This window comes from Larus michahellis, chromosome 3 (assembly GCF_964199755.1).
Source record: "Larus michahellis chromosome 3, bLarMic1.1, whole genome shotgun sequence".
NCBI classification, from domain to species: Eukaryota; Metazoa; Chordata; class Aves; order Charadriiformes; family Laridae; genus Larus; species Larus michahellis.
In genome coordinates, this window is record NC_133898.1 from 132244123 (window position 1) to 132269795 (window position 25673).

Here is a 25673-nt window from a genome sequence, read left to right on the forward strand (position 1 = left end):
GAAATTAGAAAGCTACTCAAGAGGATCGGAAAAGAAATATTCATCCTACCTCAAACCTTCAACTTAAGAAGCAGGCACAAGTTAATCTCAATTTAAAAAAATACCCATTTGTCCTTAAGCAACCAATGTCAACTATAAGAATTCTTCTACAGTCCACCATTACAAATTAGACCTTTTCCATCTGTGGGAAAATAACGAAAGATTTGCGAGGAGGATTATAAACATGCTCAAGTGACCTGCAGCTGAGGTGTAGAAAAACACACATACCATACTAACTGTTGTTTAGTCTAATGTGTGGCACAAGTAGAGCATCTGTGTTTCCATAACATAAGCCTGTGATAGAGGCACCTGTGCTTGAGATTCCTGCCCTGCTGTGGGAAAGATCAAAGCACAGTGGTAAACTCTGTCCATGTGAATCGCTGATATACAGGTGAAAAGAGCAGTTTCGGTGATCCTTGAGCATAGATTGAGCTTCGCGGTGCCTGAGCTCCCGCTTGTGTGCCTCTGCCAGGGTGCTGCTTCAAGGATCCCCCAGGTATGGCGAGGTAACGACAATAAATTTACTCTTTGCATTTCATCTGTAGTTTTGTGGTTGTTTCTGTGCCCTGCCTGTGCCAGCTCACACGCTGTCCCACAAAGGACTGTCTCCTTCAGTACATATTCCCAGAGTCAGAGCTGATACTACACAATTAAGACTTAACTCTAGTAAGAATTTTAACCAGCAAGGCTTTCAGCAATGAAAACGGACTTATAGTATATCACATTACATTAAGACTAATTTAGACTAGTCAGCAGCACTGATTTTTGTTCCTAGAGATCAGAGGGAACTTTGCTACACTATTCTCAAGTATTTCTCACAGCCCTGAAATGCCTGGACGCTATGCCAGCAAAATTATTAGGCGTGAAGGAAACGTAGATTATCTATTCTCTGGGCAAATACCGTTAATGTAACAGGAAAGAACAGAAAACACAAACACTTTTCAACACATCACATTGCTACCACAATTCACAAACTGAAATAAGTAGATCGCTTAAATGATGACTGTGATGGCCACCCCACTAATACCCTCCCACTACCTGAGCTGTGGAGTTCACATGTTTTAACACATCGATCCAGAAATTAGTAAGTGGGGGACACTGGTGCCAGGTCAGATCAGTATATACTATGTTTAAGAAGGTACTGCAGAAGGACGGGGAGAAGAATTCTCAAATTAAAGCCTTTCAGTTGCAATCACACTCAAAATACATAGATTTTGGAACACCATTTAGTCTTGAACATGAAATGTTTCTCTTCCCAATACTAAAATCCTTTTAAAAACAATAAATGAAAGCAAATACCCCTTGAAGGGTCAGAAAAGCACTTTTCCTACAAACAAATGAGCAAAGTCAGCTGAGACTCTCATCACACAAACCAAAATCATTGCAGCTCTTAAAATTCAAAATATTTTGTAAAGACCAGATATGGTTTTCCAATAGGAATCTCTCAGCTTTTTTCTTGCCCTCAGTCAAACTAGACAAGAAACATTCACATACTTTTTGTTTCCCAGAGACCTCTTGACCTTCTGTTGTCTGTGATGTCCAGGCCTGGTGTCCTAACAAAGCAGAACAATTCACATTAGCAGCATAATTTTTCTTCTTTTTTATTCTTTTTGCATGTTTCACTGTTCAGTTAAACACAATCACCTGCCCTTTGAAGATGTGTGTACCATCCTTTGAAAAGGTAACCACTGTTTTCTGCAACAAGGAAGTGTTTAACCTTTTCAACTCCAGATGAATTAGAACTGGAATCAAAATAGGAATGAGCCCCTCTACATCGCCCATGTGAAAGCCAATTATTCCCCTTGCATTGGGGCACGATGGAGTGCTCTTTGTCTCCAATTCATTCAGTGGTACCTGCTTTCTGCCTAGACTTTATCACACAATGACAAATATTTTAGATCCTCGCTTACTATCTTTTACATAGTACTTATTTTTTTCCTTAATGAAATAATTCTTGCATTTACCATACCAAGAACATTGTCTCTAGTCTCTTTTATGACCTGTTTTCATTTTTTATCTCAATTATTTTGTCACACTGCATCAGCTGCCCAGATGTTCACTTTATCCACATCACAGAATCCTCCTCCTTACTTAACAAAGACTTTTTGTCACTTATTACTTGTTGATTCTTATGCTCCTATTAAGACATGCTATTTAACAGATACCACTGACATTCCCAAGTCAGTACAAACAACTCATTTGCTGTACATTCTTCCTGGCGTGTGGACAATCGTTTATCACTTTCTTCCAAATAATAATAATGACTTGACGTCATTCTTAATTGGGAAACCCAGGACAAAAATCTTGGTTATACAGACTAGAAACAAAAATCATCGCTCAGTAGAAGTACATGAAATACCAGAACTGTAACCTAGAAACAGAGATAGTATTTTGCCATGTACAGGAATTGGCTAAGAAACTGGGGGCAGGGGGAAGAGAAAAGAAAGAATATGGATAAATTAACTATCTTCTTTACAGAAAAATGAAATGCATATTATCAACAGGATCACACTATGAAGTGTTTTAGTTATTAGAAATAAATGCTACACGTTATCTGGGGATAACAGTGAAAAGGGATATGACAGAATTTGAAGAAGTCATTAAAATGTGATAACTTGTCAAGAGGAGATGCTGAGAAACTTCAGGTGCTGTATCAAAACTATGGAATAGGCAGCTTCAAGGCAAATGAAATTCACCACTGAAAAAAAACGCACTGGAAAAAATTTAACTTCAATCCATCTTTTATGCTCTTGTCTTCCAATTTATGCATAGGAACAAGCAGCAATTCACTCTTCCCAGGACCACAGTCAGCGACACACCCTAACCACCAGGTAAGAAATTCAGTAGCAGACGCTGACATAACTAGATGTGTTCTTAAACTGTGACTACAGAGTGTCAGACTCTCCTTCGGCCCCCAACACCAGCATCTCCTCTCATGGAAAGGTTAGGGAAGCAGCAAAAGAAAAAAATTCACAACTGCTTGATCAATGACTCCACAATCAAATATCGTCTTCTTTGGAGGAAAAGTAAATTGGATGTTTGTGTTTGTATTACTTTGATATGGTTTACATGCACCTAGTCGTGCAAACAGCTGTGTTTGGGGAAACCCCTAATCAGAAAGGTGGAGAAACCTCACTGAGGAGCAGCTAGAAAAAAAATCGGGCTTGTGAAGTTATAACAATAAAAATGAACAAACAGGAAGGCACAGTCTGCTGCAATCAGATGGCCTAATCTACCATTAGAAGAACCTAGATGACTGGCAAACATGGCACATGTTTTAAGATATTATTTTTTTAGAATTAAAAAATTTTGCATAAAAGTGAAGATTACTATGAAGAATTTAGGTCACAGTTAAGAATCTGCAATAAAAAAAGAGAGTACAGGTGATCTGTCTAGCCTTCCTTTCTGAAAAGTTGATCGCAGTAATTATGAAGGAAATATCTAGAGAAACTGCTGTTTAAGTTTTTGATGTTTTTTATTTATATGGTGTACTTTCTCTTAGAAAACAGAGACCTAAAGTATGTAGGAATGCCCACGGGCTGGACAGACAGAAAACGAAAAAAGCCAACTTCCTTGCACAGGTTAGGAAAAGGGAAACAGAGACCTACAGCCCGAAAAGATGAAGAAATTTCAATAGCAAGCGGGCCATTTCTGCCTCCCTATAGCCTGTGGGACATTTCTGTGACCTAGAACACTGCCTGCTGCTGGAGAAAGGCTGCTCCATCTTACTCCAGATGCTTAAACGCATCTGGAAAGATGGTGTTTAAGCATAGCACAGGAACTCTCACAGAGGTCAGGAGACTGATGTATTAACTGCTAATGACTCCATCCTACAGCTACAGAGGAGAGGTGTCAGTGGAAGCACTGAGTGTCCTGCACTGACATAGAATCATAGAATGGTTTGAGCTGGAAGGGACTCTTAAAAGCCATCTATTCCAACCCCTTGCCATGGGCAGGGGCATCTTCAACCAGATCAGGTTGCTCAGAGCCCCGTCCAACCTGACCTGGAATGTTTCCAGGGATGGGGCATCCACCACCTCTCTGGGCAACCTGGGCCAGGGTTTCACCACCCTCACTGTAAAACATTTCTTCCTTATACCAAGTCTGAATCTGCCTTCCTTTTAGTTTCAAATTATCCCTTCTCCTATTGCAACAGGCCCTGCTAAGAAGTTTGTCCCCATCTTTCTTATAAACCCCCTTTAAGTACTGAAAAGGCCACAATAAAGCCACCCCAGAGCCTTTTCTTCTCCAGGTTGAGCCCCCCCAGCTCTCTCAGCCTGTCCTCCCAGCAGAGGGGCTCCAGCCCTCCCAGCATCTCCGGGGCCTCCTCTGGCCCCGCTCCAACACCTCCGTGTCTCTCCTGTGCTGAGGCCCCAGAGCTGGAGGCAGCACTGCAGGGGGGTCTCCCCCGAGCGCAGCAGAGGGGCAGAATCCCCTTCCTATCCCCGAGGGAAAACCCCCACGACCTGGTGGCTCAACACCCTTTGGGGAACTCCCTGTTTCAGTCACAGAATCATCAAATCACAGAAAACCAGGTTGGAACGGACCTAAAGGATCACCTGGCCCAACCTTTCTTAGCAAGAGCACGTCCCACGTTTCCATGTCTGCCTGCACGCTTCACGGTCACCGCCTCCTGCACCAACCGCCTTTCGGACAAACCTCCCGAGCGACGCTGAGAGCCAGCAGCGCCCTGCTCCGGATCGCCCCCGGCCCTCAGCCGAGCAGAGCCGAGCCCGCCGCGCCCCAGGATCGACGCCAGGGGCGGCCAGGCCTTCACACGGTCAGCAGAGGCGCTTCCGCCGTCGCCGGCGGCTCTCCGGGCAGCCCGCAGCGGGTCCCGCTCGCCCACCCGCACGGGGGCAAACAGATCGGGGCCGCACACCGAGCACACCGCCCGCACAAGCCAGCGCCGGCCTGCCCAGGCCTCCTCTCTCTCCGGTCGCAGGCCCAACAAGACCCCTAGGCGAAGCATAAGTCCCACCGCGGCTGTTCCGGCGACGGCGCCGACCCGCTCCCACCAGCCCGACGGTGGAGCCCATCTGGTAGCGGCCTCCGGCTCTATGCGCGTGCGCCCCCGCCCCCCCACGCCGCAGACCAGCTACAGCCGCGCATCCCCCGGGCAGCAACCGGCAGCACCGGCGGCGAGTTCCCCCTGCACTCACCGAGCCGCCGCCCCGCATGCTGCTGCCGCCGCCGCCGCCGCTGCCGCCACGTCAGCGCGCGCCCCGCCCGCCCGCTTCCGGCCGGCCGCCCGCTTCCGGCCGCCCCCCGACGGCGGCGGCCGGCCCCGAGGCCCGCGCCCTGCCTGAGGGTTCTGCCCGCCTCCCCCGGGCCCGACCGGGCCGTCCAGCGCGAGGCGGCCGCGCGAGCCTCCGGTGCATACCCGCCCAGCGGCGCCGGGACCGCAGCCGTGTCCTGCGCGCGTCATGGCGGCGTGCAGTGGGGCTGCCCTGCTACCGACCTGCCGCGCCCCGGAAGGACAAGAGGGTGCTGGGAAGATGGCGGCGGCAGCGAGCGAGGTGGCGGCGCCTCCGGTGTGCGTGCTGGTGCTGGGCATGGCCGGCTCCGGGAAAACCACCTTCGTGCAGGTGAGGGGCGGCTGGGGGGAGCTGCTGGTTTACCTGAGCGCTACCCCCGTGTCCGGCGGGGACTGACGCCTCCTCGTGTCCCCTTAGCGACTGGCGGCCCACCTGCACGGGCAGCGCTGCCCCCCGTACGTGATCAACCTGGACCCCGCCGTACACGACCTGCCCTTCCCCGCCAACATCGGTGAGTCCCCGGCCTGGGCTTGGGCCCTGGCGGGTGGTGGCGGTGTGAGGGAGGGGGTGGCCCCGGGCCAGAGGTGTGGCGTGTCTGTGGAGTCTGCCAGAACAAAGGGAGTATGTTTTACCGTAAGTAAATAAAACCACTTTTGGTATAGTGTTTTTCATGAGTTCCGCGGAAGTGGGGGAAGAGGGGCGTGTGAAATATTTGGCTAGGTTGCGCATATTCTCTTTCATTAAAGAGATTCCAAGTCCTAATGCACGAAGGGCTTTAATTTATTATTTTTGTATTTATTTATTTATTGTTTAGTTCCTTTGTCTTATCAATCTTTAACATGACAGTTTTTAGCATCAAAGGCATTCTTCCATTGCATTTGTACGTTTTTTACATTATCTGGTGTGATTTAGTGTGTTTGGATTCTTTTTTTTTTTCTTTGTCAGCAATGAACATATTAGCAGATTTGATCTGCTTCCTTACATCCAGAGCAGTGGTAGCCATATGTGCTACCAAATAACTTATTTAAAGCACTTAAAAATACATGAATTTTAGAGAAAATACCTTTATTTAACAATAAAACAGACCTTATGTTTAGCTATTCCAAAGGGCTTGCCAGTCATTAGGTTTGTGAGGGTCCTGTCTGTTAAACTTTCTGTTGTCAGCCTGCCTCTGCAGAGGCTAAGAAAGGCAGTGTGGATACCAAAGTTGTTTTACTGATGTCAGATGAATAATTAGAGTATCTGTTCCAGTGCTGGATCTCTAGTAATACAGTTAGATATGTGTGCTTTGTTAACTGATGTTGATCATCTGAGAATAAAATTCAACTGAAGAGGTTACTGATAAATACCTAAATTGGTGGTGTTTCACATGAATTACGTTGGGTTTCATATGTATGTTGAGAGCATAGCAAATCTGTTACGTTTTATTTATTCTGTTTGGGAAATTTTTTCTGTTGGGGCTAAATCTATTACTTGAGGCAAAAGGAGACTTGCTAGAAAAAGAAGGGCTTTCCTCTATCAGTGAATTGATGAAGAAGGATATTTTGAAAGTAATGTCTAAAAACTCTTTATACATCTTCCTCCTCTAGATATCAGGGACACTGTGAAGTACAAAGAAGTCATGAAACAGTATCCTTTTTTGGTCTAAACAATGATACTTGAAATATCAGATTTTGTGAAAACAGTCTGTCACTTCTGCACACTACAATAAAGGGGGCAGGAGGTGTTGGGGATTGCAGCAATGCAGAATGTTACATGAAGATCAGAAGTAAATTTTAGCAGAATTTAAATGATAATGGGAAAGAATGTTGTAAAGATACTCAAAGCGTCAGCTTAGAGATTAAGATTTCAAAATCCTTTTTCATGTGTACAGATCTGTATACTAATTATGTTCAAAGAAACAAAGTACAGTACATGCTGTCTTCTAGGGTCACTACTCTCAATACCCAAACACAAGGCCAGGCACCCTCCTTAAGCACTATTTAATGATACGTTTAAACTCCAGTAATAGCTAACAGACACAGTAAAGCAAATAATGCACCTACATACCAAACTGAAATGTGTACTCAGATGTGGTGGGAGATCGTATTCTTGATTTTGTCTGTTATGTGTTACCAGCAAAACATCCGATATTAATTAATAAAATTAGGTGAATTCAGGGTATTGTTAAATTCTGAGTTACTGGCTGTGTTGTAAATCTTTTAGGAAAGACAAAGATGGCTTTGATGTATACACATACATATATTTTCTCTTTGTCTGGAATGGTAATGCTTGAATAATGGCAAGGGGAAGCCACGGCATAGCCCCATTTCCTTTTGTTGATCACATGTGTTTGAGCAAGAGAGAGACCACTTTCTATTTGTTATGCTACTGCATCACTTAGAAGACTTAATTGTCTATTAGGGGTGTTGTCTTTTGGTGCAAGGTATCCAGTGTTCATTGTACGTGGCCAACTACTATCATAATTGAAAAAGAAGCCCTCTGAGGTCTGAATAATCATCTGCTTTCCTAAATGAAGCATCTAGATATGGGCTGGGCCCAAACGGTGGAATAGTGACCTCTCTCAATCTCTTTGCTACAAGATTTGACCAGGTATGAGGTTGTTCCTATGTGACACTGTGCTACAAATGCTGTGCTGGGAGACTGTGGGGTATTTTGTGTATTTGGAGTCTCAGAGAGCACTGTGTTTGGTTAGCCTCTTTGGAATTAGAGCATTCTCCATACAGAACCATGTATTTTGCAGAGCAAGCAAAGTTCATTAGCTTTCTTCTGAGAGATTTCAGTTTTCTGGCTTTTTTAAAAGTAAAATTGAGAAGACACACATACAGAACATTCTTCAGTCTTTGTACATAACTGTTCTGTTGCACTGTGTTCACTGGAAAATCTTTCATGTGAATGCTTTGATTTTGAAGTAAGGAAGCTCGCTTCTGGAGATGGGTTAAGTTTTCCTAGGGTTATTTGGTAATTGACTGCGCTCTTAAATCATAATGCTTAATCAGCACTGGGGTGGGAACTGAGAGAGTGCACAGTCTCTTAGTATAAAAAGCTAGGGAACAACTGCATTTGTTATACCATTTCTTTAGCCAGGTACTAGAACACAGACAAAATCAAGCTTGTCTTTGACCTGTGCAATGTCTGAGCATTTTCCACCCTTCCTGAGTAGGGCATTTTCACACATTGAAAAGCTTAGAGACTAACCTTCTTTTAATACATACATGCAGCTGTGCAAGTTAATGTAGTTTCTGTTATGAAATGGTTATGAAAGTTTCCTATTGTGAGCCTAAATACAAAGTATACTCCTTCTTTTTAAATCAGGTGATGAAGTTTATTGAAAAAAGACAAAATGCTTCCAAGTGAGTACATTCTACCAAGTTCTACTTTTCTGTGGTCGGTGTGGGGAAAAATGTGAAATCCTTAAAAATTTCTCTGAATGTTTTGTAGTTGTTTTTCAGCCTTGATGTAAATTTTATAGGGAAAGAACATAGAATTAGAACAGATAAACTAGACTTTCTTCAGGTACATTGAAGAAATGTCTGCTAATTCCAGTTATGCTTTTCTTGTCTTCCATTAGACTGTCATTTTTTTTTTCTCATGCACTGTTCAAATAGGCAACAATTAACTCTTCTGAAGAGTTTGCAGTACCAAGTGTCTATCGTATCGATGTCTTCAACTTCTATAGACTCTGAGGAGAGTACGTGCTTCTTAGTTACAAAATTCATACAGGAAATTTTCAGGCATGCCCGTAAATCTTGTCACTGTTTGGGAGAAGCTTTTCTGATCTGTAACAGAATAATCATGTGATTTGCCATTACGTGCTTGCGGTAATCTAGTCAGAACAGAATCTTGTGCTTAACTAATTTTCCCTTATTGTTTGTCGGGGGTGACTTCTTAACAGGTATGTTATTATTGACACACCAGGGCAAATTGAGGTCTTCACCTGGTCAGCATCAGGAACCATCATAACTGAGGCCTTGGTAAGTGTTTTCTACATGACTTGACAGCGAGGCTGTGTGAAAGAAGTGGCTGTTGAACAGCATGTACTTCTCATTTAAATAACTTATTTTTTGTTTCTAGGCTTCCTCTTTTCCTTCAGTTGTTGTTTATGTGATGGACACCTCTCGCAGTACTAACCCTATCACCTTTATGTCCAACATGCTCTATGCCTGCAGGTAAGAAAAGCTGAAAATGCAGTCATAGAATCATAGAATCATAGGGTGGAAGGGACCTCTGGAGATCATCTAGTCCAACCCTCCTGCCAGAGCAGGGTCACCCAGAGCAGGTTGCACAGGAACACATCCAGGTGGGTTTTGAGTGTCTCCAGAGCTGGAGACTCCGCCACCTCTCTGGGCAGCCTGTTTCAGTGCTCTGCCACCCTCACAGGAAAGAATTTCCTTCCCATGTTTAGGTGGAACTTCCTATGCTCAAGTTTGTGCCCATTACCTCTTGTCCTGTCACTGGGCACCACTGAAAAGAGCCTGGCCCCATCCTCCTGACACCCACCCTTGAAGTATTTATAAGTGTTGATGAGATCCCCCCTCAGCTGTCTTTTTTCCAGACTGAAGGGACCCAAATCTGTCAGTCTTTCTTCATCAGAGAGATGTTCCAGTCCCCTCATCATCTTGGTAGCCCTTTGCTGCCCCCTCTCCGGCAGTTCCCCGTCCTTCTTGAACCGGGGAGCCCAGAACTGGCCCCAGTGCTCCAGATGTGGCCTCACCAAGGCAGAGCAGAGGGGGAGGATGACCTCCCTCCACCTGCTGGCCACGCTCTTCTTGATACACCCCAGATGCCATTGGTCTTCTTGGCCACAAGGGCACATTGCTGGCTCATGGTCATCCCGTTGTCCACCAGGACTCCCAGGTCTCTTTCCACCGAGCTGCTCTCCAGCAGGTCAGCCCCCAACCTGTCCTGGTGCAGGGGGTTATTCCTCCCCAGGTGCAGCACCCTACACTCGCCCTTGTTGAATTTCATAAGGTTCCTCTCTGCCCAACTCTCCAACCTGTCCAGGGCTCCCTGGATGGCGGCACAGCCTCCTGGTGTGTCAGCCACCCCCCCCAGCTTTGTGTCATCGGCAAACTCGCTGAGGGTGCACTCTATCCCCTCATCCAGGTCACTGATGAATATATTGAAGAGGACTGGACCCAGTACTGACCCCTGGGGAACATCACTCGTCACTGACCTCCAATGAGACTCTGTGCCCTTAATCACCACCCTCTGAGCTCTGTCTTTCAACCAGTCTATCCACCTTACTGTCCATTCATCAAGCTCACTTTTCCTAAGCTTCCCTATGAGGATGCCGTGGGAGACTGTATCAAACGCCTTGCTTAAGTCAAGGTAGACCACATCTACCGCCCTCCCCTCATCTATCCATCCAGTCATGCCGTCATAGAAGGCTATCAGATTAGTCAGACATGATTTCCCCTTCGTGAATCCATGTTGAGTACTTCTGATAGCTTTCTTTTCCTCGACATGCCTTGAGATGACACCCAGAACGAGCTGTTCCATCATCTTTCCAGGGATGGAGGTGAGGCTGACCGGCCTGTAGTTCCCCGGCTCCTCCTTTTTGCCTTTTTTGAAGGCTGGAGTGACATTGGCTTTCCTCCAATCCTCAGGCACCTCGCCTGTTCTCCAGGACCTTTCAAAGATGATGGAGAGCGGCCCAGCAATGACTTCCACCAGCTCCCTCAGCACTCTCGAGTGCATCCCATCGGTGCCCATGGACTTGTGAATATCTAATTGATCCCTCACTCAATCCTCCTCAACCCAAGGGAAGTCGTCTTCTTTCCCCATTAATTCCCCTAATGCCTGGGACTCCTGAGGGCTGGGCTGAGCAGTAAAGACCGAAGCAAAGAACGCATTCAGTAACTCCGCCTTCTCCGCATCCTCCGTCACCATGGCTCCTGTTTCATTCAACAGTGGGCCCACAACTTCTCTGGTCTTCCTTTTGCTTCCAATATACTTGTAGAAGCCCTTCCTGTTGAGCTTGACATCCCTGGCCAGGATTAATTCCAAGGCGGCCTTGGCTTTCCTTGTTTCATCCCTGCACGCTCTGGCAGCATTCTTGTAGTCCTCCCAAGGGGTCAGTCCCTTCTTCCACTTATTGTAAACTTCCTTCTTCCACTTGAGCTTTTTCTGAAGCTCCCTGCTCAACCATGCAGGTCTCCTGTGTCTCTTGGCCGATTTCTTGCTCTTCGGGATGCACCGATCCTGAGCTTGGAGGAAGTGGTCTTTGAATATCAACCAGCTTTCTTGAGCCCCTTTGCCTTCCAGAGCCCTAGTCCACGGGATCTCTCCAAGCAGTTTCTTGAAGAGGTTGAAGTTAGCCCTCCTGAAATCCAGGGTTGTAATTTTACTTCTTGATGTTTTGTGCATAGTACCCATGATCCTGAACTCTATCATTTCATGATCACTGCAACCTAGGGTGCCCCCAACCTTAATGTCCTCCACTAGTCCCTCTGTGTTTGTCAGTACCAGGTCCAGGAGTGCTCCTCGCCTTGTTGGCTCCTGTACCACCTGTGTCAAAAAGTTATCATCAATGCACTGGAGGAGGCTCCTGGACTGTGCATGCCTGGCTGTGTGGTCTTCCCAGCAGATATCGGGGTGATTGAAGTCCCCCATGAGAACCAGGGCCTGCGAGTGCGAGGCTACCTTCAGCTGTCTGTAGAAAGGCTCATCAGCTTCCCCATCCTGATCAGGTGGCCTGTAATAAACACCCACAACAGCGTCCCTCATATTTGCCTGTCCCTTAATCCTTACCCATAAGCTCTCGACCCTCTCTTCATCTGTCCCTAGTGAGAGCTCAATGCATTCCAAATGCTCTCTCACATAGAGTGCAATTCCACCACTACGCCTCGCTGGTCTACCTTTCCTGAAAAGGACGTAGCCATCCATGACAGCATTCCAGTCATGCGAGCTGTCCCACCACGTCTCAGTAATTGCCATGAGATCGTTGCCCTGCAACCGCACACAGACCTCCAGCTCTTCCTGCTTATTCCCCATGCTGCGTGCATTGGTGTATAAGCATTTCGTAGAGGGAGTTGTGTGTGTAGTTTTGACCCTTGAGGTGTGATATGCCTTCTGGCTTTCAGAAGTACTCACACTCTGGCCCACGAGCACTGAGCAACTACGCCCTGGCACCTCACCAGCAAGCCCAGTACCGTCCCCACCCCCCTTCAAATCTAGTTTAAAGCCCTCTTCATCTGCTTGATTGCTGTGTCTCTCTGATACTTATTTTGGAGGGGAATCATAGAATAGTTTGGGTTGGAAGGGACCTTCAAAGATCATCGTGTCCGCCCCCACTTCCATGAACAGGTACGTTTTTCAGTACATCAGGTTGCTCGAAGCCCCGTCCAGCCTGACCAGCTTCTCTGGGCAAATTGCTCCAATGCCTCACCACTGTGATAAAAAATTTTCTTCCTTATGTCCAATCTGAACCTCCCCTCTTTCAGTTTAAAACCATCGTCCCTTGTCCTGTCACTGCAGGCCCTGGTAAAACATCTCTCTCCGTCTTTCTTATAAGCCCCCTTTAAATACTGAATGGCCGCAGTAAGGTCTCCTTGGAGCTTTCCCTTCTCCAGGCTGAACACCCCCAACTCTCTCAGCCTTTCTTCACAGCAGAGGTGTTCCAGCCCTCTGATTGTTTTCGTGGCTTCCTCTGGACCCGCTCCGACAGGTCCATGTCTGTCTTCTGCCCCCGGAGCTGGACACAGTGCCCCCTCCAGACAGGGCAGCATGAGAGCAGAGTAGAGGGGGAGAATCACCTCCCTCCACCAGCTGGCTGTGCTTCCTTTGATGCTGTCCAGGATACGATTGCCTTTCTGGGCTGCAAGTGCACATTGACGCCTCATATCCACTTAATTTGCTGTTTTGTTTATTCTCTGTCTTTGTGGTTTTCCCATTGGATAAGCAAAATAATTTAGGTGCCAATGGACATCTGGGTCGGGTTGTCATTGGGTCAAAACTCCCACTGACAGCATTAAATAATCCATGAGGCCTTAGTGTGTTGAAGGCCAGTTACATCAGATATAACACATTGCCGGTTGCTTATAAAGTCATTTATCTAAGATGTGTCAAGATAGCCTAATTTAAGCTCATTCTTGTAAACACACAATATTTTTTTTTCTATTTTTTTAAATATGATTGATGCTTCCAGTGATTCTTGAAGATTTGTTTGGAGCTCAGCATAGCATGGAGTTCTTGATTTATTGTCTTCCTCCTCGTACATGGATTTATCTGTTTTCTTTCATGTTAAACCAGGGACTAAATACCTATGTAAAGATGAATGTATCTAGAGCTGTCATAATTCCTGGTAAATGTTATTAAAAGTTTTTCAAAAAACCTATCAATCCTAGGTCAAAAGCTTTATATATCACTGTGATAGGAGTATGCAAAACGTGTCTTATCACATGCTGCATTTTCTGACATTAGTGTTGAGCAAAAGATGCTAGAATATATACAATGAAATGAATGTGTAAGCTCATGTTTCAAGCTAGTGTCACTTTATAGATGTTTTGAGTTATTTAAATTCATTGCTTAGTTCACAAATAATATCACAGAACCTAAGGTTTGAGTCAAAATAATTAGAAAATGCAAAGAGAGTTAGAAATTGGGACCTGAAAGTCATAGAAATAGTAATCAAATCAACTGGGTATGTAGAAGGACATTTTATATCTTACAGGTGTGCACTTACATCTTGGGGGAAGGGGGGGCATATTTTGTTCAACTATGGTAAGCAGGGTCTGGGTGAAAATTACATTTTGATTGATGCGGAGGAAAATAATGATCTTTTGAGGTCAAATGTATTCAGTTTTGCACAAGTCTTGTCTGCCTTATGCTTAAGTTGTTTTCTATTCTAGTGAGATTTAAATTAATTTTTAATTTTTGTGTGTGTGTGTGTCCCCAGTATCCTGTACAAGACGAAACTACCTTTCATTGTTGTCATGAACAAAGTAAGTTAAAGCTATGGTTTCTATGTCCTAGCAGAACGTTGTTCTGTTTAGCTTGCTTTGCTGTATTGTCTTTGTCTCATGACAAGAACAGATTTTCTAGAAAAGAGAGGCTGAGAGGGAACTGCAGGCTGAAAACTGAATCTAAAAGAGTCTTTAATCTGGTATACAAAGGCACAATAAGAACTGGAAACATTCAAGTTAGAGAAGATAGTAACCTTTTGCGCCTTAACCCTAGGCTATAAGGAAACTTAACTTTGTAACATAAGGGTAAGTTCATTACTGAATCTGCTCTTACAGTCCCCTGCTTACTCTGAACCGTTGTCTTAATCGTTAATTATTTCTATTCAGCAGAGGGCTGATGACTCAAAGTGGGAATTGTGTAATACCTACCTGTTTTGAGGAAGGAGTCCCACGTATTGTAGGAGGCAAAGCTTCACAAAAGATGTTTAGTCCCGATCAGTGACACTAGAAAAATGCCAGTATTTGCCAGAAAGCAGATACTTACTAGCCTAAGGATGCACCTCCACTGTTGTGTAAGGTACTTGTAGCGTTAAAGGAATGCTTTTGAACTTAACAGCTAGCCTCTTTAAACATAACAATTTCACGTATTAAAAGAATCCCATTAGATTTTCGATGTGAATACTCTTCCTTTTCCCCACAGACATCCTTTGTGTTCAAGGAATTGCTCTCCAACATAGCAAGCTTTGTGGGTGTGCGCACATATATATATATATATCCCATACACTTCCTCTAGAAAACTCATGCTTTGAATGTGAAATTTTACCTCACACTAACCGAGTAGGATTAGTGTCTGATGTACTCCAATTACACATGTCTTCCCAGTCACCCAAAACATGCATGTCTTTGGTATTTGCTTTCTTACTTAGTAAGTTTTTATACACTGGTTTCTTTCTGACTCTAGACAGTAATTTTAGAATAAGCTGTTAAGCTTTTTCTGTAGAAGAAGGCATGAGCTAGGAAAATGATTCTCTCTTAAGAAACAACCTGTTTTGAAAGACTGAAAGAAATGGGACTTCATCAGTATATTTAAGGAAAGATAGGCCCAAGGCTTAGGATTCATAACTGTAAACTTCATTTTGATTGGTTGTTTAGCCTTTGGTAAAAAGTAAAGCCAACAGCACTTGAAGTTTTGACTAGCATTTTAAAATTGACTCTTGATAAGAATGGAAGAATCTGAATGAACTGATATACGTGCAGTGACAAACACATAGATTTAAGAAATGTTAAGATTTGCAGAGGGGGGGAAAAAGTAATTTCTAGAGTTGATTTAATTTCATTTATAGAATTTAATCAAGCTAACTTTAAATAGTCAGGCTTTGACCCTAGATGGATTCAGTTCTGTCTCAAATCTCTTGAGTAATGCTAGGCAATACTTTCTTTATCTATCTTCCTCCTTCCTATTGGTGCTGGGAAATGAAGTATATCAGAGTTTTAGACACCTCTATGTTGTCACAATAGTGGATATACGTGTGGTAAGATATGTTCATAAAACTCTTTAATAGACTGTTTACGTAGTAATCTATATAAAATTATGGCACCATCTCACCTGTTAGTGTCCATTGATCTCCAAGACAATCAGGAAAGGATAGGATCTTCAATTAGGACTGTTCTTGTCTGGCCTCAGTCATGCTATCTCATTACAACTTAACTTTCTTGTATGGTATGCAATTTTTGGATACCCCTTTCCAATAAACCATAGAATAGAAGCCTTTAGACTTGCAATTGTTTCCTTAAACACACCTTCTTAAAACTGGGATAGTGGTTGTTTGTCTTCTCTTCCTGTATTCAAGTAGTTGGTTTGATTAAAAACAGAGCTTGGAAAACTTCAGGGTTAAATATTTTGAAAAGATTAGCATTTTGGAAGTAAATTTAAAGTGGAAAGTTTTTATTTGTCCACTTAACAGCCTAAGGCTAAGAATTCATCATTACTTATGAAAATTTTCTCTGCTTCCAGACTGATATAATTGACCACAGTTTTGCAGTGGAATGGATGCAGGACTTCGAGACTTTTCAGGATGCCCTGAATCAGGAGACATCCTATGTCAGTAATCTGACTCGTTCTATGAGTTTAGTGTTGGATGAATTTTACAGTTCGCTGAAGGTAAGAAGCTTCCTTTTTTTTACTACTTTTCATAAAAGCCTGGAGAAGAGAAAGCTCAAGGAGGATGTTATTGATGTGTATAAATACCTGATGGGAGAAAGTAAGACAGACAGAGGCATACTCTTTTCAGCGATGCCCAGTGAAAAGAGAAGAGGCAACCGACACGAAGCGAAATGCAGGAAGCTGTGTTTAAACAGAAGAGGAAAAAAAAGAATCACTGTAATTTTATTGATTGAGCACTGGAACAGATGGCCCAAAGAAATTGTGGAATCTCCATCCTTGGAGATCCTTAAAACACGCTCAGACAAGACCTTGAGCAACCTGTTCTAATTAATCCTGCTTTTTGAGGTGGAGAGGTTGGACTAGATGAACTCCAGAGGTATCTTCCAACCACAGCTATTCTGTCCTTCTGTAAAAGGTCTTTGCACTGCCCTTTTGAACTAGAATCTGTTGATGAGCCTTGCATTGGGGGTGAGGATTTGCTGGTTTAAACATAAAGTAACTTAAGTTCCTTCTCACACTGAGTGGCAGCCTGAATCATTTAATACTGAATTATGATTAATTGTCAGAAGAAAGCTAAGATAGGCTGGTAAGAAGTAATGTTCTGTATTCCAGTGTCTCCCATCTGAGAGAATTTTCCTTGTTCTGAAAGTGTCGAGTATAGTTGGGCAATTTACTATGGAGGAAGAAGGGAAGGAATCTCAAAACCAAACAAAAACCCCTATATATTTGCTGACACAAGAAAAAGTAGGGTTTTTTCCACTTACCAGGTTTTGAGAGGACAGGTCCATTCATTTTCTCTGAAAATACTATACATTGGAGGATATTAATGATCCCATAGCCTGTGCTGAAAGGGTTTGGCTAATTGTGGTTTTTCATCAGCTTTTACTTAAGAAAAAGCAAGCAAATGGCTTTATGGATATTACAAGAAAAGCAATGAAAATAAGTGATTCCATTCAGATAAATAATGCTAATTTAGCCAGAACAAAAATATTATATGTGCCCTATGTGGAACAATATACGGTATTTCAAAATGGATTGTAGTGGTGCCATATACAGGACTAAAGTACTTCCTAGTTTTGCTAATCAACTGTTTTGCTAATCAACTATTTGTATGCGTGTCATATCTATTAGAATAATAGACTGGAAAGCAGGATATATGCAGAGGATTATAGAGTAGAAGGCAGCTTATACTTCAGTGCAGTGAAAGTATAAATATTAATATATATTAGCACAGTGCCTAGACTAATTCTTAAGATCCTTTGGAATACTTGATTGTCTGCATACTTACTGTACTATTGAAAAATGCAAGACTTGTAAAAATCTTAGCTTTGAAAGTGACTAGTTAAGACTGTCTTGCTAATGAAAAAGAGGGAGAATTTTCATTAGAGGATATAAGATTCTAAAGGGTCACCAAGTACTAGCTGGTAAGTCTTAAAGGTATTTTTATATAATTGATTTAATAAAAGCAGAACAAATGGCCAGAAGTGTAATGACAGACAAGTTCAAATTACAAAGCAGGTGTGCATTTTGAGTGTATTGCCATAGTAACTGATTAAATTCTCCATCTCTTGCTGTTCTGGGGATTGGATTAGATACCTTTTAAAATGTGCTTCAGCTAAATACAAAGTATTAAACAGAACTTCAGAGGCAAAAGATCAGTTCTTCTGGTCTATTTTGCTCTTTAAATCTAGTAGATTGATATTGCTGCAATCATACTAACCACTTAAAATACTAGGTCCAGAATGAGAACTTGGATTATTAACAATAACCAAGTAACCAGAAGAAAGACTTGATATTTCTTTTCAATTGCCCTATCTTGTTCATTATGTTTAGGCATTGTATTGTCTTAACTATGTGTTTTGTAGGGTATTGAGATTGAAGGTACAAGGATGGGTGCAGAGTCAGATTTTCCTTTTTTTTTTTTTTTTTTAGCTGCTGTTTACTTCCCCTTGTAGTAAAATTTGTAGAACAGACAGGGAAACCCAGGTTCCAGAGTTAAATAAAAGAGAGAAAGAAAACAAACAAAAACCACCTAAAACTGGAGGTAGCAAACATTAACAGCAGGTGGAGAAAGAGGTTGAAAGTAGGAATGACAGAAGCAGAAGTATTACTGCATACTCTTATGCTACTGAGATGACTAAATGGATATTATTAGATTCCCCCCCCCTTTTTTTTTTCTAGTTTAGTGGTGGTTTTGGGTTCGTTCTTTAAAGGTACTGCTTAGTCTTCCCAGCTTTGATCATCCATCAATTTCCTAAAAACTTGGTTCAGTTACTCTTCAATTCTGGTATATGATTTTGTTTTATAGGTGGTCGGTGTTTCTGCTATGCTCGGCACAGGCCTGGATGATTTTTTTGTTCAGCTTTCTAAAGCTGTAGATGAATATGAGAGGTAAGGTGATAACCTTTGGTCCCTGACCCAGTAAGTACTTGATGAAGTTACTGATTCATGAGCCCACTCCTTTGATTTGAAGGACAGTTCACTTTTCACAGCCAAGGTAGTCTAGGGTTTCTAATAAACTCAGCATTAAAATGCTGACTCAATCAGCATTAAAAGCAGCAGTCAAAAGGAACTATTCAGTGATGAATTTTTGTGCTAGGTGTTCAGTGAAAAAGTAAAAGCTGTCTGACAGCAAATCTGTGAAGTCACTTTTTTCCTCTGATTCCATACGATGATCAAGGTTTGAATTGTCCTCAGGAAGTTGGCAGATCAGTTTGACAGACTGAATAGATATTGAAATATCTATTGATATTTCAATTACTGAATTGAAATTCAGTAATTCTTTGAGAAATTGCTCCTTGCTGGATTCCTCCCCATGAAATACTGCCAGGCTGCTCTATAACATTAGAAGACAAATCCAGCAACTTGGATTACTTGGAAGTACCTAAACCAGACCACAGATTATTGTTAGAGAAAAATATATCATGCTGGATTGGATAGACAGAGAGAAGCCTCTACAGCTTCATGCTCCCAGATCTGATTAGTCTGGCCTGGGCATGCCTCCAGCTCTGCTACTGCCTAGTCTGCCTACATGCAAATAGACCCTTTCCTTCCCTTAGCCCTCTATTTCCCACACGTCTTCCTCCCCAGATCTCCTAAATCCCTCCTTTTTCCCACCTTGGTTCCTCCCCTAAACATCCCATAATAATTCCTGTGCTGTTCCCAAATGTGTTTTCCCTGCATCCCATCATATGTCCCACACACCTAGGCAGCCATCTCTCTGTGCTCCAGATCTTCTACGATCCAGAGAGCTCGCAGTGAGGCGGGTGATGGGTTTCATGCCTGGACCATGGGGCTGATGGTTCCCCTGGGACAGCCCTGGGAGGAGTCGGGATAGGGTATCCCTTCTTCAAGTCCTGATTTTGGATTTCCTGCCTGCCACTGTGCCTCTGTGCTTCTCTAGGCTTGTTGAGATGGGTCTTTGATGGTTCTCCTGTGATGCACCTGGGAGTATCTGGGCAAGGTATTATTTGTGCTTCCCCTCCCCGGCAAGTGTCTCTCTGCGCTCTTTGGAGGTGCTGAGGAGATTCACCACAAAACCTAACAATTATTCTGGGATACATTGCCTACATAATGAAACCCTAGTTAAGGGTTTCATATAAGCCACCAATGTGCACTTGCAGCCCAGAAAGGCAATCGTATCCTGGACAGCATCAAAGGAAGCACAGCCAGCTGGTGGAGGGAGGTGATTCTCCCCCTCTACTCTGCTCTCATGCTGCCCTGTCTGGAGGGGGCACTGTGTCCAGCTCCGGGGGCACAAGACAGACATGGACCTGTCGGAGCGGGTCCAGAGGAGGCCACGAAAACAATCAGAGGGCTGGAACACCTCTGCTGTGAAGAAAGGCTGAGAGAGTTGGGGGTGTTCAGCCTGGAGAAGGGAAAGCTCCAAGGAGACCTTACTGCGGCCTTTCAGTATTTAAAGGGGGCTTATAAGAAAGACGGAGAGAGATGTTTTACCAGGGCCTGCAGTGACAGGACAAGGGACGATGGTTTTAAACTGAAAGAGGGTAGATTTAGATTGGACATAGGGAAGACATTTTTTATGATGAGGGTGGTACAATTTGCCCAGAGAAACTGTGGATGCCCCATCATTGGAAGTGTTCAAGGTCAGGTTGGACGGGGCTTCGAGCAACCTGATGTACTGAAAAATGTCCCTGACTATGGCAAGGCAGATTACAGCAGATGATCTTTGAAGGTCCCTTCCAACCCAAACCTTTCATGATTCCATGAAGAGGGTATTCATGTCCACTTTATCCTTACTTCATTAAAGAAGTATTTCAAAGGTCCTGTAGTGGTACTATAGTTTGGAAGTCCACGAACAGTCTTTCTGCATTAGATCCCGTTGAACTGTCTTAGGAGGCAAAGTACTGGCAGAGTAAGTCATGACTGTGATTAGAGGAGAGTAATAAATTTGCTGATTAGGTATAGCAGTGAAATGACTACCTCAGTCGAGCTGGTTTTCTTATCCAACAAAACAGTGTGAGAAAGGTTTGCTTATTTTGCATCCATTGGTTTCAGAATCCAAACATGGGTAAGAAGTACTGTTGTCTCAGTGTGTCTCAAGCATGAAAGCCTAGTGAAAACTTTTGTTGGGGTAGAAACAAGCCTCCAAGATGATCCTTACTTAATATAAATCATGTATCAGTTCTGACTGAATGCACTCTCTTTATTTATCTTTTCAGAGAATATCGCCCAGAATATGAGCGCCTGAGAAAAACACTGGTAAGTGTTTTTAACTATTGTATACCTGGGCAGTGTATCTTGGGGTCACTTTTATGCACACAGTTGCCTCTGTGTTGGGAGGGTCTAACATTTCATTTACTAATTATACTCACTGTGGAAAAACTCCTGTCCAGAAGCTCACCCTCTGTCTTTTTTCCATAGATTTGGTGGAGCATGTCTTCACAAAAATAAAGATATTTTGTAAAACAAATGTGGATCAGTGTTTTAGTGCTAATAATTTATTTGGGCAAATTGTGAGAAAATGATGAGAGAACATTTTTATACCTTCCACTCAGAAGGATAGAGAATTTTTAATAAATAACTTTCCAAAGTGATATGTTGAGAATATCACTATCTTTCCACACAAGTGAAGTGAAGTGTACTGTTTTGACTTAGACAATTAATAACGAAGACTGAATTGCAGTACCAAAATCAGTAGCTCTGCTCACCTTGAGTTCTGGCTGTCCAGGCACAACTTCACTGAGTTTAGTTCCCTGATGCTACTGAAAATGTTCTTGAAGTGCATCATGCTGCAGCGTGAGGTTGCTTTGCATGTTTATCCAGAAGTTCTGTGTAACCTTAGTTGTAATGTAAGATCTGCTTATTGACTTCTGCTTTCTGGCTGGGGGACAGACTGCAGTATTGGGTGAGATTACTCTCCTACTGGTGTTTTAAATGTATTCAGAATTCACATGTAACTTTGTACATGCAGGAGAAAGCTCAAAATAAACAAAAGAGAGAGCAGCTGGAACACTTGTGGAAGGACATGGGCAGCGTGTGCATGCAGGGCAACACACTTGTAGGTACGTTACTAGGGAAGAGTCTGCCTTGAGAAGTCGTATAGTGCTTTTCTGTCTTCACAGCAAAAGCGTGAAAGCAGCTTCATGTTAGTAAAGAGGAGTGGGGCTTTAGTTCCTGTGGGATGGGTCAGACTTAGCTCTTTTATGTGTCAGTCACAGACATGAGAAGAAGAAACCCTGCTTTGTAGATAAAACAATGCACGTACTAGAAGTAATGAAATACTTTAGAAAAGGTGAAACGGTCAAAATAGAATATAGGAAGGCTCTGTGGTTGGTTGAACTGTTGCTTTATATGAGGTTGAGTATGGTGGTGATGCAGTCTCTCCTGTATCTTTGTAGTCCATATTTTTGGTATTAATTGCTGCGTTTATGTGCAAATAGAAATTGTGAGGACACAAGCTAACTTCTTTGTTAGCATGCTGTTTTGTGTATAGCCATTTTTGTTCCCTTCAAGGTTCTGATGATGCTTCTGCAATGGGTCCCTCTGAGCTGATCCTAACACGAGGAACTCTTGATGAGGAAGAAGAAGAGAGGGAGAGCGATACTGATGACATTGACCATGAAGGTGAGGGAACAAGGGATCTGATCTGGTCTAAAAGCTGCCTGTCTAGTCAGGGAGTACCCTCTGTATTTCATTAACTGGATTGACTGTAATGGGACTCTAGAAAACAAGCAAACATTCAGTCACCTAAATATACATGTCTGGATGTGTAGCAGAAGCCCAGCTGCAATGCTTAGTCCAGTGATGTCACTCTCTAACCTTTGTGAAAGTTCAATTGTAAATTTTCTATTAATTTAATTATTTTTAATAGGTGTATAACTTGCATAAACCAAACAACTTATGCTTGGAGCATGCAGTGACCTCTGAACCTGATTAACACACACATTGTTTCATCATTTTTTTTTTTTGGCCTTACAGTTTCTGCCCCTGTCTCTCTACCCTTTTTTCGTGACTTCTGGTCTTGGAGCAATCTTCTAAGTTCTTACGGTGTATGATTTTTCTCTTATATGACTTGCAGACTTAATCTTCATTCTTTCCCTGTCCCATTTATTCTTAGGATCACTTATTTCTTTTTGCCTTGAAATAAAGTAATGGAGTTGAAGATTAAATAGACTTTATGTGTTACTCTGGCTAGCCTGACTCTAGTTTTCTTCAGTAGCACAAGTAGATTAAATGCTGAAATAGTGATGAACTGTGGATTTTTTTCCCCCAGTTACTGAGGAGAGTCATGAAGAACCAGCCTTCAGAAACTTTATGGAAGAGACGCGGATGAAATATAAGAGAAGCAGCAACCCGAATGAACAAGACCTTCAGAAATAGAGGGTTTGGAATCCCTTGTAATGGAGCTAGAAGTAAAGGAACTGCGTGAAGAAACTTGTGAGGAACCATGTATGAAGTCTTCTATCTGTGAACAGCTTCCTCTGATATGTTTGTATCTTTCTTCCTGCAGTAACTGTTGGGCATATGAGTTAAAGGTCTTGTATCCAACTGACTGCTCATTTGGCCATCTGCCACAGTGATTTCCTGAAGCTGAAGGAACCAGTTAGCACTTTCTTTTGCACCAAATTCTTTAGATGTGCCTGTTGAGAGCTTAGAATTTGAGCACTGACAGCATTATCATCTAGAGTACTTGCTGGTCTCCAAAAGTGCTTTCTGTTCACCTTGTGCAGACAGCTGCCTGCTGCAGCCAGGACACAAGTGAAACCTCTGCTGAGTGAAACGTCATCGATCTAGTGTTTGATATTTTGTGTTTAATTAAATATATTTTATGTACTAACAAATGTGTGACAGTTAATAGCAGGAGATTTCATTTCACTGGTTCATTTCACCGTGAGACTTTTTTTCTATGCTTACAGCCCACCTGTATGGATGCACAGCAAATGCATCTTAATTACATTACATAGACAGAATACAGATTCCTCCTACGAAAATCCTGAGTAAAGAAAGTTCCCAAGAGGGAAAATAATTAAAAGAATCTGGCTTGATTTGGCTGAGAACCAGAGCATGCATGGCTTTGTACTGGCTGCATACATCTGTAGGTAACATAAAACAAAGGCATTTCTGTGGACGAGTGCTTAACGCCAAATGTAGACAAGGACTTGGAGACTAGCTAATACTGATTTCCCTGGTAGGCACCACAGGCGCAGATGTTCACTTGCTGTTGACTGTTCTAAACTCTGGAATCTTTGTTTTCTTTCCCTCCACACAATACTGTGGCCTCACTGGAGAGATTTCTCGGCGGGAATCTGGCAGCAGTGTCTGCTAGCACAAGTTCTGTAGGTTTGTGGAAAACCAGTTTGTGTGAATTTTAAAAGTATAGCTAGCAGGGAAGGGAAATTAACAGCCCTGCCAGCTGTGATATGCTTACTGCTTTATTAATGTAGAGTGTTGAGAGATATTAGTTGTTTAGCTTAAATAAGTAAGTTTTAATGAGAATGAATTACTTAGGGTTATACCATGATGTGATTTATGCTGTTTGCTTAGCTTTAGTTAGCATGAGTAGCTAGATTTGATGAAGCCTTTAGGCTGCAATAGAGTTAATTTTCTTAGTAATTTTCCCTGCAAATGGTATGGTGCTGTGTTTAGTCTTTTAGTATAAGAAAAATGATGATAACACACTGATGTTTTGGCAGTGTTTTCCCTAAGTCCGGGACTTTTCAGTTCCCCAAGTTCTGCCAGTGAGTGCAGGTGCACAAGAAGTATAAAGCAGAAGATAAGGACGTGAAAACTGTCAGCAGAGATTGTGAACCACCAAGATAAGAGCAGTCAACTGCCGGCCTGGGCCCAGAAAAGGAATCCAATACGGTCGTAGAAGAACCCAGACCAAAAATCGCCATTGGACTAAAAGACGTGTGAACAGTGCATTAGAAGCAGGTGTAGAGATCGCAAGGGTATAATTGCCTGGGGATTTCTTTGTTCCAGGTCCCTCCCTTTTTGGAGGCACCCATCCTGGGCTGACCTTGCTGCTGTACCTTTCAATTAAATTAGTTATTTTTATAAAATCTGATGCTTGAGACTCTACTGCAGGAAAGCTGGAGTCGAGCCTGAAGAAGGAGGGAGTGCACCCGAGAGTAAGTGTGTGTGAGTCATCAAAAGGGGCACCCGTCAGCCCGCTGGGGTCCCCCGCTGCGAAGGGACCCTGGTCCTGGCAGTTACAGACTCTGGTCACGTGTGTGAAACTCCCTGAACGTGATGCCCGTCCACAAGAAGGGCCGCACAGAGGGTCTGGGGAATTACAGGCCTGTCAGTCTGACCTTGGTGCCATGGAAGGTTATGGAGCAGATCATCCTGAGTCCCATCACGCAGCACGTAGAGGACAACCAGGCCATCAGGCCCCGTCAGCGTGGGTTTACAAAAGGCAGGTCCTGCCTGACTGACCTGATCTCCTTCTGCGGCAAAGTGACCCGCTTGGTGGATGAGGGACAGGCTGTGGATGTTGTCTACCTAGACTTCAGTAAAGCCTTTGGCACAGTTTCCCACAGCATTCTCCTGGAGAAACTGGCTGCCCATGGCTTGGATGGGCGTACCCTTCGCTGGGTGAAAAGCTGTCTGGCCGGCCCGGCCCAGAGAGCGGTGGTGAATGGAGTTCAGTCCAGTTGGTGGCCGGTCACAGCGGTGTTCCCCAGGGCTCGGTGTCGGGGCCAGTTCTGTTTAATGTCTTTATCGATGACCTGGAGGAGGGGATCGGGTGCACCCTCAGTCAGTTTGCAGAGGACACCAAGTTGGGCGGGAGTGTCGATCTGCTGGAGGGTAGGAAGCCTCTACGGAGGGATCTGGACAGGC

At 43.5% G+C, this 25673-nt stretch overlaps 2 protein-coding genes across 4 annotated transcripts in view; one reads left to right on the forward strand and one right to left on the reverse strand.

Moving 5' to 3' along the window:
* Nucleotides 1-5274, reverse strand: part of ZNF512 (zinc finger protein 512) — a 26472-nt gene extending 21198 nt beyond the window's left edge. Inside the window, exons 1-2 of one of the 3 annotated variants that reach the window (XM_074582387.1) lie at nt 5202-5274; nt 1534-1592 (exon numbers count right to left, since the gene is read on the reverse strand). In XM_074582387.1, the coding sequence (XP_074438488.1) occupies nt 1534-1592; nt 5202-5219 (77 nt within the window). In that variant the 5' untranslated portion in view covers nt 5220-5274. Of the gene's footprint in view, nt 1-1533; nt 1593-4608; nt 4657-5201 lie in introns of those variants that run through there. The other 2 variants (XM_074582386.1, XM_074582388.1) reach the window with 2 other exon arrangements.
* Nucleotides 5125-24508, forward strand: GPN1 (GPN-loop GTPase 1). The gene is made up of 14 exons (XM_074582389.1): nt 5125-5627; nt 5715-5808; nt 6887-6926; nt 7823-7889; nt 8613-8650; nt 9193-9271; nt 9372-9466; nt 14197-14242; nt 16218-16364; nt 18676-18758; nt 21050-21089; nt 21802-21892; nt 22344-22454; nt 23104-24508. Exons 1-14 carry the CDS (start codon nt 5466-5468, stop codon nt 23208-23210), a joined length of 1200 nt encoding a protein of 399 aa, XP_074438490.1. The 5' UTR covers nt 5125-5465; the 3' UTR covers nt 23211-24508.
* The last annotated feature ends 1165 nt before the right edge of the window (nt 24509-25673 follow it).

Bases quoted from the DNA above. Each gene is read 5' to 3' on its own strand.
- GPN1 (XM_074582389.1), top strand. From the start codon at position 5,466: ATGGCGGCGTGCAGTGGGGCTGCCCTGCTACCGACCTGCCGCGCCCCG. The intron at 6,927-7,822 runs GTATCCTTTTTT...TGAAGCATCTAG, and splicing joins TACAAAGAAGTCATGAAACA to ATATGGGCTGGGCCCAAACG. The intron at 18,759-21,049 runs GTAAGGTGATAA...TTATCTTTTCAG, and splicing joins GCTGTAGATGAATATGAGAG to AGAATATCGCCCAGAATATG.